At 34.9% G+C, this 14,039-nt stretch overlaps 1 protein-coding gene across 3 annotated transcripts in view; it reads right to left on the bottom strand.

Annotated features, from left to right (window-relative positions):
• Rnf17 (ring finger protein 17) overlaps positions 1-14,039 on the bottom strand; it is a 160,038-nt gene that overhangs the window by 122,267 nt on the left and 23,732 nt on the right. For all 3 annotated transcript variants that reach the window (XM_021236394.2, XM_021236396.2, XM_087199443.1), the window contains exons 7-12: positions 11,562-11,733; positions 9,770-9,846; positions 9,228-9,302; positions 6,459-6,763; positions 5,553-5,642; positions 2,683-2,838 (exon numbers count right to left, since the gene is read on the bottom strand). In XM_021236394.2, the coding sequence (XP_021092053.2) occupies positions 2,683-2,838; positions 5,553-5,642; positions 6,459-6,763; positions 9,228-9,302; positions 9,770-9,846; positions 11,562-11,733 (875 nt within the window). The remainder of the gene's footprint in view (positions 1-2,682; positions 2,839-5,552; positions 5,643-6,458; positions 6,764-9,227; positions 9,303-9,769; positions 9,847-11,561; positions 11,734-14,039) is intronic.

Raw genomic sequence — 14,039 nt, 5'->3', positions numbered from 1 at the left:
CCCAGTTTCAAGATTTCCTGTATGTCTTGTCTCAAGAGGTTCAATTTTATTCTATAGCCACCAAATAGGACCTCATTAACAGGTCATATATGATCTCTGGTTTCAGGGCTCTTTTTCTGACTTCACTCTAACACAAATTTTTTTTGTTTTTGCCTCTGCACTCTCATCTTGTGTCTTCTACTAGAGAAAGAAATCTATGATTGATAAAGGGTGTCTTAAACATCCTCTGCTTCAATTGTGTGTTTACTGTAGATTTTACATATAATTCTGTTGTGCCTCCAATTCAGCTGCTTTTTTGCCTCTGGGAGGAGATCATTTATTATGCTCACACTTGCCCTAGTTGGGTCCATCCTTTGTCCATTTTCAATGGGACAGAGACACCCACTAAGACCAACAGGGTGGCATAACAATTCATTCGTCCAGATGTCCAAGGGCTCTGACCTCAGGGTATCCTAACTGCTGGGCTGTTTTGCAGACCCCTAGATGGTCACAGCCCCGCCTTGGGTAACAGTCAAACCAGTCCATCACTCACGAGACCTTAAATATGAGAGTTAGTTCCTGAGGACTCCAAACCCTTATGCACTCTACAAAAAATGGTGGAAAAAAATAAAAACAAATGCATCCAGTAACATTTTTAACACTGTCCCTCAAAAAAAGCCCATTCAGGTTATACTCAAAAATCTACCTCCAGCCAATCTGACAATCAGTCTTTTTGCATGTACAGTACTCTACTGCTGAGGGTAACTGAAGAGGGAATATTCCTGTGCTTTCAAAAAAGCCATATGGTCAAGCAAGACTGTGACCCATACTGGCAGATGACACAACCAGTGGAGTAAAAACTACAGGAGCAAAGAGATTCCCTATAAGGTCTCAAATGTAGTCCTTGAGGAGCCTTAGCTGACCTTAACTGACCTTGACAGACAGACAGACAAATTTTTACTGACATGGGTCTTACTTTGACTTGGTCTTAAATACCAAATAGGAAAGTTTAACAAAATCCCAATTAGAGTAATAGCAACATTAAACAAAAAACTAGACATAAAAAGCTGCTCCAAACATTTCACCAGCCCCCTACTGGCAATCTCCAGCTATACTTATAACATCTTAACTTATAGCCATAAGAGGTCATGATTCCCAGTCTCACTAGCTCTTCCAAAAATATGTCTTTTAGCCTGTCTTAGTATATCGTCATTATTTTAATGTACTTTCAGAAAAGTACCTATTAAAGATTTAGCTTCTTTAGAGGTGTGCCAATAATTAAAAATGGCAATATAAATATTCTAGTTTCTAATCTTTGTGGTATAAACTAATTTTCTGTTATCTACTTTGGACTTTATGTTTGTATTATCTGGAGTCAGTCACTACGAAAGATCATCAGGTCTAAATAATAGGTTCTGAGCCCTATAATAAAAATTTTAGTGGCCCAATGGTTACATAAAAACATAGGTATCTTTATTTAATATATTTTTGGCAATTATTATAATTAAAAATTTTCTACTAATAGAGAAATCTATATGCTCTTACACTCCCCCTCTTGTTCTTAGGCAAACATCTCAAGACGTAGAGGTTAACATTAAAGACAACTCATCATTCTATTTTTAATTATTTTGCCACTTAACATGGTTATAACCTTTTGTAACATGGTTATAACATTTGTATCTTTCCAACTTCTCCATTTTATAGTCAAGCTCATGTTCATCTGTGTTATTATTAAAACAATATTGTATATACATTCCTGACAACTTTACTGCATTACCAAACCTACATTCACAAATTAATACAATGTCAGATTCTAATAATTCCTTTATGCTGCTTACTGACTCGTTCTGACACTTTTTTTTTCCTGCAATAGGAGTCAGGGAACCTGCAACTTATTCTACAGGTAGAGTAGGTTTAGATCCTTTATCTCTACTTTGGGAACCTTCTCAGATGCTGTTTGGTGACACAACCATAAAAGTTAAGTTTAATACTATATTTCCTTCCTCTTAGATACTAACAATTGAAAGGTTATTTCTTAAGTTTAAAAATTATTTTTGTAAGAAGTACATGATGATCTTTGTGTTCTGATATTCTGAAAACCTACATAAAAAGCTAAAGTTAATCACTCTTTTAAAGAACTATCATATGGCTACACAAGTAATACTGTTTTGGTATCAGTTATATCTATGCATTGAGGAAAACACTCCTTTAATAAATAAAAGAAAGCACAGCTCAGGACCATGACAGAGTGTAATAAATTTGGCTGTGTTATTAGGAAAACACTTAACAGAAGTATAAGGCATGGCAAATTCACATACTTTTAGGGTTAAAACAGACTGTATCTATTAACTAAATACCCTCCTCCAAGAAGCCCTAGGAATGCATGCCACAGGTCTCCTGAATCTCACTGAAATGTTCAACATTAGACCTAAAACATAACACAGAAAGCAAGGGCCAAGAGTCACACACAATCACTTTAGAGGTAAGAGGGCAAATGACATGACCTGTTAGTTTTTGTGTATAGCTCACTCTAAAAATGTGGCAACATTCAATTTTAGTCCTTAGCTAAATAATTTATGTTATATGATTCCAAAATTTTATGCTTATTTAAAGCAAAAATCTAAATTACACAAGTCCATGTGGGTTGACCAAGTATAACAATATTTAAATAAACTTGATATTTTAAATTGAGTATTTTATTACCTAGTTCCAAAACATCTGAAGGATCAAGATGTAAACTCTTGTTGCAAATTTGATTCACCTTCTCCAATACTGTTATATCTTTCACCTGTGAATACTTCTGAATGTAGAAGTGGCAAGGATGTATTACATGGCTCACAAAAACCAGCTCTGGAGAACCTGGATAAGAATCAATATTAACACACCATTAATAAAATAGGAGCTAGGAAAGAATTCATAAAAGGTAATCAATTATAATATCCTCTAAAATAACAAGTGTAACATTGAAACTACAGAATATTTAGGCTTCATGAAAGAGTCCCAACCCAAAATATCTGACAAAACAAGTGGACCACTTTCAATATTCTTTAGCAACCTGAACTGCAAATACTTTATAGAATATGCCTTGCAAGCTAGACAAAATTACAGTTCATGTGGTATATAGGTTCTAAAGTCATAATACAGAAAACTTCAGAATGTATTTATGAACATGTTTAGAACGCAGAATGTAACTAAAAGGCTAAAAGAGATCTTTAACCACTTAACAGTTTACCACAAGTGTCACTTGGGCAGCACGTTGATGTACTGATTATCCTGAGCACTGCTCAGGCAGGTGTCATTTCAACTAGTTGTTTCTTGTATTGAATAAATTTGATAAAATTGTCATTTTTATATTCCCTGTTATATTATTTTATAAAAATAATAAAAAATACAATTTTTGGTCATCTTGTATTTCAATCATTAGACTGATAAGTGGTTAAAAATTATGATTTTTTTTTCTTTTACATATAAGCAACTTCTCAATTTACTCATGCTGAGAGCAAAAACTGCCATGCCTTCCTCTCCTGAGCTCAGATCAATGAGCAGAGGATCTAGTGCCTCTGTCAGAAAACTATCGGTCTGAGAGGAACATGCAGATTCTGGGCCTGAGGTGTCAAGGTCTGGTTTTCTTTGCACGAAGCAAAGGAGGGGACCAAGAATGGCTGGGGTACGAAATAGCATTAAGATTTTCTTGTTCATTGTCTCTTTCTCTTAATAAAAACCCTTGTTCATCTGAACAAGGTGAAGCAAAGACTTGAGACAAAGGGCTTTTTGTTGCATTTGAAGTTAGCTTTTTTCTTTCATCAAAATCGCCCCCCATATTTCTCGGGAGCAATGGAGCAGTACGGACCTGAGCAGCTGGTAAGAAGAACCCTACTGATAATGATTAGGTTTCTAAGACAGGCCACAAAAGCCAGTCCAATCTATACTATACTTGCAGAACCAAGACAGCTTATAACTACCCTAAATCCCAAGGCTCATAAATCCGGTTAGAGAGGTGTGCAAGAGTAGCTGCGCAAAGTCAATATACTGGTCCGGGAGAGGTGGATTAGAAAGAGGTAATGACAGTACGAAATTTTTCTACATATAGGAGTAATTAAATCAAGTATGTCTACTGACACAAAAGATTTCCAAAGTATAATGTTTAGGAAGGAATGTCAAAAAAAATGTATATTGTAAAAAAAAATGACACTAGGTTAAAAAAGACTAGAAAATCAAGATTTTAAAATTGTACTTAAAAAAATTATAGCTTTAAGACAAATTTTTCTTTCCTTCAGAAGCCACCTTTAGTATGTGACCTCTCGCCATCTTTATAAAAAAGTGTTAAATTCCTTTACAATAACCTGTAAATTTCTGGATACTAAACCCTTTTTACCTGTAAAGTGTCCTTTTTTTCTAGCCCAAAAAGCAGCTGCATTGGAGATACGTCTTAACTTTAAACCTATATAGATAGCTTGCACTGTAACCTGGCATACAGTGAGAATACACATCCAGGATCACTCATCTTGAAGGTAGTCTTTAAAGGTGACCTACTCTGGCTTATAACGTGCCTCATTTCTTTTGAGTACCCACACACTGCACTTGAGTGCATCCTATATCTACCTCTAATAAATCCTTTTCATGCTTCTTTTATTGACATACCCTATAATTCTTTTTCTGGGATGAGAGTCAGCAAACTTACAAACCTATTTTAAAAGGGTGGGTTAAATTCCTTATTTCAGCCTCTGAGACCCTCAGACCCAGCCTGGTGACATATAGTACGCTGTGCTTTGTGTTTAAAAAAAGAGAAAAAGGAAGAAAAGAAAACTAAGGTACTCAGCAGTACCGTGCCTGTCTGGCAAGTGCAAGGTCCTGAGTTTGATTTCCGGTACTGAAAAAGAAAAGAAAAAAAGAAAACTAGGGTAGAAAAATAACTTATGTGTATTTATTTGTGTAGGCATAAAAAAACTATAAGGAAAGAAAGGGCTGAAGACAATGGGAATAGTGTAGGGTGAAGTGGCACAGAGTATTTTAATTAATTTTTCGAACACATTTATATCTAATTCTTGAACAAAGACTGGGATGGCATGGAATTGAGTACAGCCAAGTATAGAAACAAGATAGAAACTGAAAAAATGGACAATTTTATCTATATAATATATACCACAAAGAGTAATACTCATATTGAAGATAAGGTAAAAAACTGTGTAACTGGAGTGATAGCTGTAAGAAGTGTAAGTTTCAGAAATAATTTTGCCAACAAGAGTTAAATTTTTTGCCACTAAACTGGGCGTGGTGCTGAGTCCTATAATCTCAGCATTCTGGGGGATGAAGGCAGGTGGATCACAGGTTCAAGCCCACCTTTGATAACTTAGTAAGATCCTGTTCTCAAAGTAAAAATAAAAAAAAGGCTAGGGATGTAGCTCACTGTGTAGGCCCTAGGTTCAATCCTCAATATGAGGTACGGCAGGGAACGCTTCCACTGAAAGGGAAGAAGTTTTAGTAAGATCCATTTTGCTTACTGCCTCACACAGATAAGTTACTATACATACAACAAAGTTCACTCCCTCAAGCTCATACAGTTGTTACAGTACCTGCTTCTGATCCAAAAGGAAGAGCTGACTCTTTCTGAAGAGGTTTTTTACAATGGCTAGGAGTCTCCACAAGATCATCTGTGAAGCATGCTTCATCAAAGTAAGAAATAAAGACAGTTGTATTAATTTTATTAATGTTAACGGTGGCATTCCAGTGTTTAAAACCTGTACTTGAATTGGCAAAAAATACCGGAATGGCAAAACCTTTGTATCAGTAAGTAAAGTCATAACAAGTAAGTCACTGAAATATCAATGATATTAATACAGTGGAAAGAAGAGTGTATCCTTTTTTTGTATTCAAAATGTCATTCTGGAGAGTCAATCAATAAAACAATGCTGGAAAAAAATGGTCATAGAGAAGACTGTTTGCATAGAATTACTTAAGAGTATTGTTTCACTCCCACGTTATTGGCAGAATACCAACACTGGAAACTAATCAACAACTGTGGTAAATTTAAATGTAATGAAATAGATGACATGACATTCATAGTAGTTTATTTTAAAACAGATTAAATTTAAAAAGACAAAGATATAAGAGAAATTGTTCTTAATTGATGGACAAAGTAATAAAAATGCTCCCATAAGTCGCATCTCTCTCATTTATATTTATAGTATTTACAAGAAGTTAGGAACATTGAAAAAAAAATCAAATACCCTAATTAAATCAAATATTAAGTTTGCACCCCTGAGGTTGGCTATATTATTTCATCAAAAATTAAAATTATCTTAACTTTGGAAAATCTGAAAGTAGAAGCATAGAACCAATAGATTCCAACTCATAATGAGCATGAAAGATTATAACAGCAATACATTTCTGTTAAGTATATTAAACAATTTTTTCTAACTATAGATTAAAAATACCAATTGTTTCTAATTATAGAATATAGATTTTATATTATCACTCACATTCCAGGTTTTCTTCAATAATTTCTTCAATTATCACATCAGGGCTCAAGCTAGTCTGAGGTAGCACAGCAATGGTTTTAGGGGATGTCACTGCCACCACTTCTTTCTGTGGCTGGTTGTTTTTCCATTCAGGTTGTATGTCACCATTCTCTGGTTGCAAAGGAGATGCTAGTGCTTCACTGCTCGGGAAAGACAAGTCAACCTGTTTCTTTTCCAGTGATGAGTATGTATCATAAGAAAGTTCTTTTTTACTATTATACTTCTTTTGAACATTATGTCCAGCTTCATTTTCTTGGGAATAACATCTGTTTAAAAATACAAAGTACGGCTATTTTGGTATTCACCTTCAAGTCATTTCCTCTCCACGTAACAGCTGGTATTGTGACACATACAAAAGGTAAAAGCTATCTAGGTGACCCAGAAGTATTTTTAATTTTTTATTGCTGCTATTGAATTTATTACAGTAAGTCAACTACCAAGTGCTGTACTCTATTCCTAGGCAATGTACTGTAGGTATGAAGTCAAAATTGATATTAATCTGCATCCAATGGGTATGGTTACTAAACAGCTACTAACCCACAGCTACTCATCCACTCTATTTTTACATCTTCACATATCCAGTTTTATGCTATCTAATCTATAATTTTACAAACATGAGTTCAGACTGATAAAGCTTGTATTTCATTTAATCCAGGTAATCTAGCTTCTTCAAAGAATACTGCTTAAAGCATTTTAGAAATAAGGAATTACAATGCCACCTGAATTTAGCAGTGACACATTAATGTCTTTTCCAACTCAGGGCATGCATTTAACAAAATTAATATATTTTGCATAAGGACATACACACCTTTTGAGAGACACAAACACATATAAATAACTCTGCACTCTGAACACTTTTCAGATCTTATTGAGATTTTTAATACTGTTAACCAACTCCAGTCTTGGGAACTTTTGACTTGTAGAATACCACTTTCTTTCATTCTCCTTCAATCTCTGCCTGTTCCATCTCAGTTTTGTTTTTTGCAGGGGTTATTCTTTTTACTTCTTTAAATGTCAGTATTTTTCCACGGTACTGTCCTTGACCTATTTCAACATTTGCTCTTACTAAAAAAACCCACGGCTTACTACTTGAAAATAGGAAAAAAAATTTAAGCCAGTCTGTCAGAGTTAAAGTGAATAGAAGATCAACAAAGACTCTCAGAATAGCTTTTTAGTCCTAAACTAATTTAACAGTAACCATATTCAAGTTATGAAATATCTAAAATAACATATTGACTGTAAAAGTTGCTGATTATCAAAGAGAACACAAAATTCCAACTGCAAAGGCAAACGTGGGGCAGGGTTCACCCAAGCACTGTCTGGGGGAAAATGACTTGGGCTGAAGGACTGGTGTTCCAGTTCCTCTGGTAAGGTGTTCTCTCTGGTGCAGGGGAATATACAGTAGTAGGCTAGTCTCAGCCTGATGCTGTTAAGCTATGATTAATCTTATTCCCTTTATTCCAAATAAGATTGCAAAAAATGCAACTTCTCATAATCTGGCTTCTCACTTTTGTCTAGGTGTTAGAAAAAAAATGCTAATATAAATATTCTAGTCCCTGTTAGCAATTATATTTGTCCACTAAGTTATAGACCGACATTTTGACTATTATTAGTTTTGTGAAACTGGCCTATACGATTTTATCAGGTTTGGAGTGGATATGCTCTTATCTTCAGCCTCCAGAACTATGTGCTAGATTGACTGTTCCTAAGCTAATGAATGTGATAGATTTTAGGGGATTATTTCCCTGGAGACAAATCACACCTACAAGTGAGTGAACTTGTTTTATTTTCTTTTGGGGAGTTTCTGTAGCACCTGTATTCTGGCCACTTCTAAACTCAGATCAAGTTCAAGATCTCTTAGATTCTGGCACAAATACCCAAGTTCCTGCTAGATCTTTCTCCTCAGACGGCCAGTAAATCACAAGACCTCAACACAGTCACTCTATTCACCCTCTCAACTTTTCTGTTTCTTTGAAGACAGGGTCTCACTATGTATTTCAAGCTAGCCTTGAACTCACTATGGAGTGGAGGCTAGCTTTGAACTTGTAGCGCTCCCCCAGCTCAGCCTGCCAGGATTACAGGTGTGCACCACTGTCCCTGGCTTCAATTTACTTTTCTTCTTGTATTCTTGATGAACAGAACCATAATCCATCAATTTAGTCACCAAGACCAGACCCATAAACCACTGAGGATGCTTCCCTTGTCCCTCATTTCTCAAGCATTAGTAAGTTTATTAATTTTACTTAGCATTTATTACATCTATTCTTAATCTCAATCCTGTGCTATGACCAAATGCGGACTGTCATCATTTGCTGAGTCTACTGATGTAAATGCCTAATCCACTGTCACAATACTCCAAATAATTCTTTAAATGGCCACCAGCTTTCAAAATGTAATCTAATTACTTTTACTTTAATGCTTAAAACCTTTTAGAGGTTTTCTATTTTCCAGTGCCTACATGTCTGACAGAACTTGTAGTGAAAACATGCTAAGACCCTTGCTTGCTTGCTTTTGCTGTCTTCTGCTTGCCATGAACCGGTTTTCCTTTATGAAGTCCCTCTGCCAAGCCACCCTGCCTTGGAGTCTCAAGGACCGCTGGGGCTACAGGCCTGCACCACCACGTCATGCTTACTTTTCAGCTTTTGAATCATATTATTCTAAACATCAGTTTTTCCCTTAGGTAACAGGTGCTGTCAGATAATAATGGCACGTTGCTATTATTAGACTTACTTTGTTGAATCTTCAAATTCAATCTTTCCCATACTGCTTAACATACAGATAATCTCATTGCAATTTATATTCAACCTAAAATAAAACATCAGCATATAAAATATTTTAAGTTTATTACTACCTTCTCTAAACAAAAATTAGTTGCTGACATTAAAATAACTATTTTTTTTTTTTTTTTGGTACCAGGGATTGAACGCGGGACCTTGAGCTTGCAAGGTAGGCAGCGGAACCACTGAGCTAAATACCTGGCCCTAAAATAACTAACTTAAAAGAAAACATTTAAATAAACTTTCAAATGTATCATAAATCACAATTATTTTAAGTCGGCTGCTTAGCTGGAAAACATTTTTGGCCCAAAGTTTCAAATCATAACTGCTTGCTCAGTTACTAAATTTAGGGTCCAATACATTTTTTTTGGTATTGGGGATTGAACTCAGGACCTTGCACTTGTGAGGTAGGTGTGATGCCACTGAGCTAAATCCCCAGCCCCCCCAATACTTTTTTATACTTGTTATGGTCTTCTGAACCATGACTTAGCTCACCTGGGAGGGTTCCTCGGTTTTAGAAAACTAACTTGTGATAATTCACTCTCAAATGTTAACTTCAAAGCCCGGATAATCTAGAATAAAAAGAAAAGTGTTATTCATGTGTTAATTTTCTTTCGTCATAAATATTGTGGAAAGGGTAAGATTTTAGAAAGAAAATTATTTTCAGGTATTTAATGTTTTCAAAGGCTCAATTTTGGGCACTTGAAAAAATGGATACAAAGAAGTTTATAACTTTATTAACCCTAAAGGAGTTTAAATTTTTCTGAAGAAATACACTAACAGATTAAGAATACATACCAGCTAATAAATGGGATCTAGCTACAGGATCAGAGAAAATTCTGATCAGACTCATTTTGAAGCTGGGTTGCTATCTTCAAATGATTTCTCTTTTTTTTGCTTCAGCTTCCTAATTAAACTGGGGGAAGACCAAATTTTGTAATTTTTTTCATTGCCTAGTATCTCACACGTAATACACAGGAAATGATCATTGTTTTTAGAATTAGGGCTCAAGGACAGCCAGTCCAAGTAAGAGGGTGGCAAACTCTTTGGCTTTCATTTAAAAGTTAGAGATTGTGGAAGCAGATCAACCATTGGCTTTTGTTCCACACCTTGGTTCAGCCCAAATACTGGATTATCTATGGTAAGACCCCAAGGGACTCTATTTTTGCCCAATTCTATACTGTAGGCACGAGATTAGACAGAAGATCACTGAGGCAATTTTTCTGTTGACTTGTACATTCTGGAAGGGCTAAGGAGAGAAAAACATGAATGAGATCTTGAATTAGATTTTTAAGTTAAGACTTCATCCATATCTAGTTTACTACTCTTTATGTGTCCTCATTTTTTATTCAGATGTCCTAGAAATCTTGCTGTAGTCTGAATCCATGTATTCCCCCAAAGGTCTGTGTGATAAAGATTTGGCCTCCATCATGGCAGTACTGGGAGGCAGGGCCTAGTGGGAAGGGCAGGCCATGTCCTCAAAGGGGACAGTGAGGCTTCAGTCTCTTCTCTCTCTCGTTTGCTGGCAATAAGGCAAGTGGTTTTGCTCTACCATGTGCTCCCACATGATGCGTCCCCACAGCCCCACAGCAATGGAGCCAAACAATCATATGCTAATAGTTTCAAAATTGTGAGCAAAAAAACCCTTTTCTAATTATAAGTTGATCATCTCAGGTATTTATAGCAGTGATGAAAAACTAAGAAATGCAAAACTCAACTTTCACTTCCATGTCATCTTACTTGCTCTCAGACAATGTGTTATAAAGACTACTGTATTTTCCTAAGTGGTAACAAAATAATAAAATACTAAAGAAACTGAATATTCTTTGTCCTAAGAATCCTAAACTGATACCAATACATATGATCCTTGACTTATAGTGGTTCAATTTACGACATTTTGACTTTACAATAATGTGAAAGCAATATGCATTTAGGGGAAATGATACTATAAATTGGAATTTAGATCTTTTTCTTGGGATAGTGATATATAGTCTGATCCTCTCACAATGCTGGACAAGTGGCAGAAAACCTTGTGATCACAATAATAAATACTGTAACACATCAAAAAAGTAAACAATTGCTACTCTACAAGTGTTCCTTAAGTTATGATATTCAATAGGGTTAATTGTATAAATGCATTTTCAACTTACAATGCTTTACTGGGATGTAACCTCATTGTAAATTAATAAGCATCTGTATAGGTTAAGATAATCTGAAACCCCATATTGGAAAACATGTAAAATAAACTACCACAAAACCAATTCACATTGCAAACAATTAAAATTACCTGGTTAAGGTCATAAAATGTCCTCAGAGAAGGTGCTGATTTTAATTCTTTTGCTATCTTCATAGCTGCATCCAAATGATTTTTTTTCCCTTCAATGTAGCTTTTGGCCATTTTTAAATGTGATAAATAATCATCCATATTTCTTACAAGTTCTTCACATAACTTCGTTTTCCTTCATTTAAGACACCAAAGTTATTTCATAGTATTTCATGAACTTTTATGTAAAGGTGAATTTTGGGGGGCAGTGGTGCTGAGGGTTGAACCTAGGGCCTTCATACCAAGGTACCCTGCAACACCTTTTTAAAAAAAAATATTTGAGACAAGGTCTTACTAAGTTACTCACAGTATTTCTGCCTCAGCCTCCTGGGGTGCTAGGATTACAGGCATATGTCACTATTTCTTGCTTATAAAAGTGAATTTACAATGACTAAACAGTATATGAAAGTAATTTCACTAGGTGATCAATTTAAATAACATAGTTAAATGAGACATACAGCAACTGAATAGCTTCTGAAAGGACAATTTTACTAGTTGATAAACATAGTATATAACACTGTTAAATGAGAAATTCAATTGAACTGAAACGTATTATAGTTGAAGGCCATATACACATGATTAGAGAGAAAGAAAATTTTGTAAAAGGAGATAGTTATCATGTATAAATACAGCTATCACAGAATTAGAGGTGAGACTATAGACCTAGCTCATTCTACCCAATACTAAGAGAAATCCTGGCTGTATCTATCCTGTAGATTCTTGTGCCTATACAAAGACATCACTGTATTCACTTGTTACAAGAATTTACCTGCACATTTAAAAATGTCTCTCAACAGATATATATTATACAAATATGAGATTTTAAAACAGAGATCACCAAACCAGAATTTGGATAGCAATTGACCATAATATCCCAAATAACAATTTAGGAAGGGTTATATAGTTATTTCTTCATTACTTCTAGCTCATTACTCAAAACTTTTTATATACATGATAGTGGACTTACATTATGGCAATTAAAAGTATAATTCTTAATTTATTCAATCATTTCAGTCATCAAACAAAATGACTTCTCATTATTTTCCTAAAATCAAATCTGGCCCCTAGAAAATAAAGTACACCAAAACTGAAGAGAATGGATACAGGCCTTCAAGGTGAAAAAACATTCCAAAATCCTTTTGGTAACTGTATATTCAATACCTAGAAATGAAAAATGGTCATTCTGATAAATTACAGAATATTCCTAAAAACTCCTGTACGTGGAAGGACCTTATTATGATGTCAGCAAAATGGTATAGTAGGAAGCCCTCATTTAAGGAGGAAAGGATAGGTAGCTTGGCACAGTGATGCATGCTTATAATCCTAGCACTCTGGGAGGCTGAGGTAGGAGGACTGCAAGTTTGAGGCCACCCTAGGCAACTTAGTACTTAGTGACGTGGTGAAACTGTCTCAAAACAGGGTGGGGGGGCTGTGAATATAGCTCACTATGAAGGCCCTGTTTTCCAACCCAAGTACTTCATGCGAAGAAGGAAGAGGGGTGTATATGTAAAGTAGAAGAATTTTTCTATGCAACTGAAGTTAAGCTGTTAACTCAAAAAAATTGTTAAGTCTTATGACTTTAGGATGTTGTATGTTTTTTCATGAATAATCACAAAGAAACTACCTATAGGATATGCACAAAAAGAAATGACAAAGGAATTAAAATGTGTCACTACAAAAAAAATGAAGTAAACATTAAGGAAAGCAGTAATAGAAGAAACAAGGAAGAACAATAAAAAATCTATAAAACATACAGAAACCAAAAAGGCAAAAATCTGTCCTTAGCAGTAACTACTTTAAATGTAAGTGGATCACATTCATAATCATGACCCAACTATATGTTACAAGGAACTCATTTTAGATCCATGGAAATACACTGTTGAAAGTGAAAAGAAGGAAAAAGGTGTTTGATGCAAATAACCAAAAGAGTTAGGGTCCCTATACTAATATCACACATCATACACCTTAATATTATAAGCATAAATTTGGCAAACATCAGAATCTCAAAATACAAGAAACAAAATTTGATAAATTATGTTTTTATTAAAATTTTTTTTTTTGGTACCAGGGATCGAACTCAGGACCTTGTGCTTGTGAGGGGTGGAATCACTGAGCTAAATCCCCAGCCCATTATTAAAATTTTTTAAATTGAAGGACCTATGGACAAGTCTACAATAATTGAGGACTTCAATATCCACCTTTGATAATGAACAGAATAGATTCAATAGATTACTTTGGCAATGGTATAGATCAATTGGAGATACATATATATATATATATATTTCTACCCAGTAAATAAATATATATATATGTGGCAATGATATAGATCAATTGGAGATATTTATTTATTTATTTATTTATTTTATATCCAGCTACAGAAAAATACATGGGTTCCTTGAGTTTCATGTGACATTTTCTAGGACAGACCATATGTTAGGTCAC

Source organism: Heterocephalus glaber, unplaced genomic scaffold, assembly GCF_053883595.1.
Source record: "Heterocephalus glaber isolate CG9 unplaced genomic scaffold, H.glaber_assembly_v1.0 deba00001719, whole genome shotgun sequence".
Taxonomy (NCBI): Eukaryota; Metazoa; Chordata; class Mammalia; order Rodentia; family Bathyergidae; genus Heterocephalus; species Heterocephalus glaber.
Note: the sequence above shows the minus strand (reverse complement) of the source record. Positions and strands in the feature narration are given on the sequence as shown.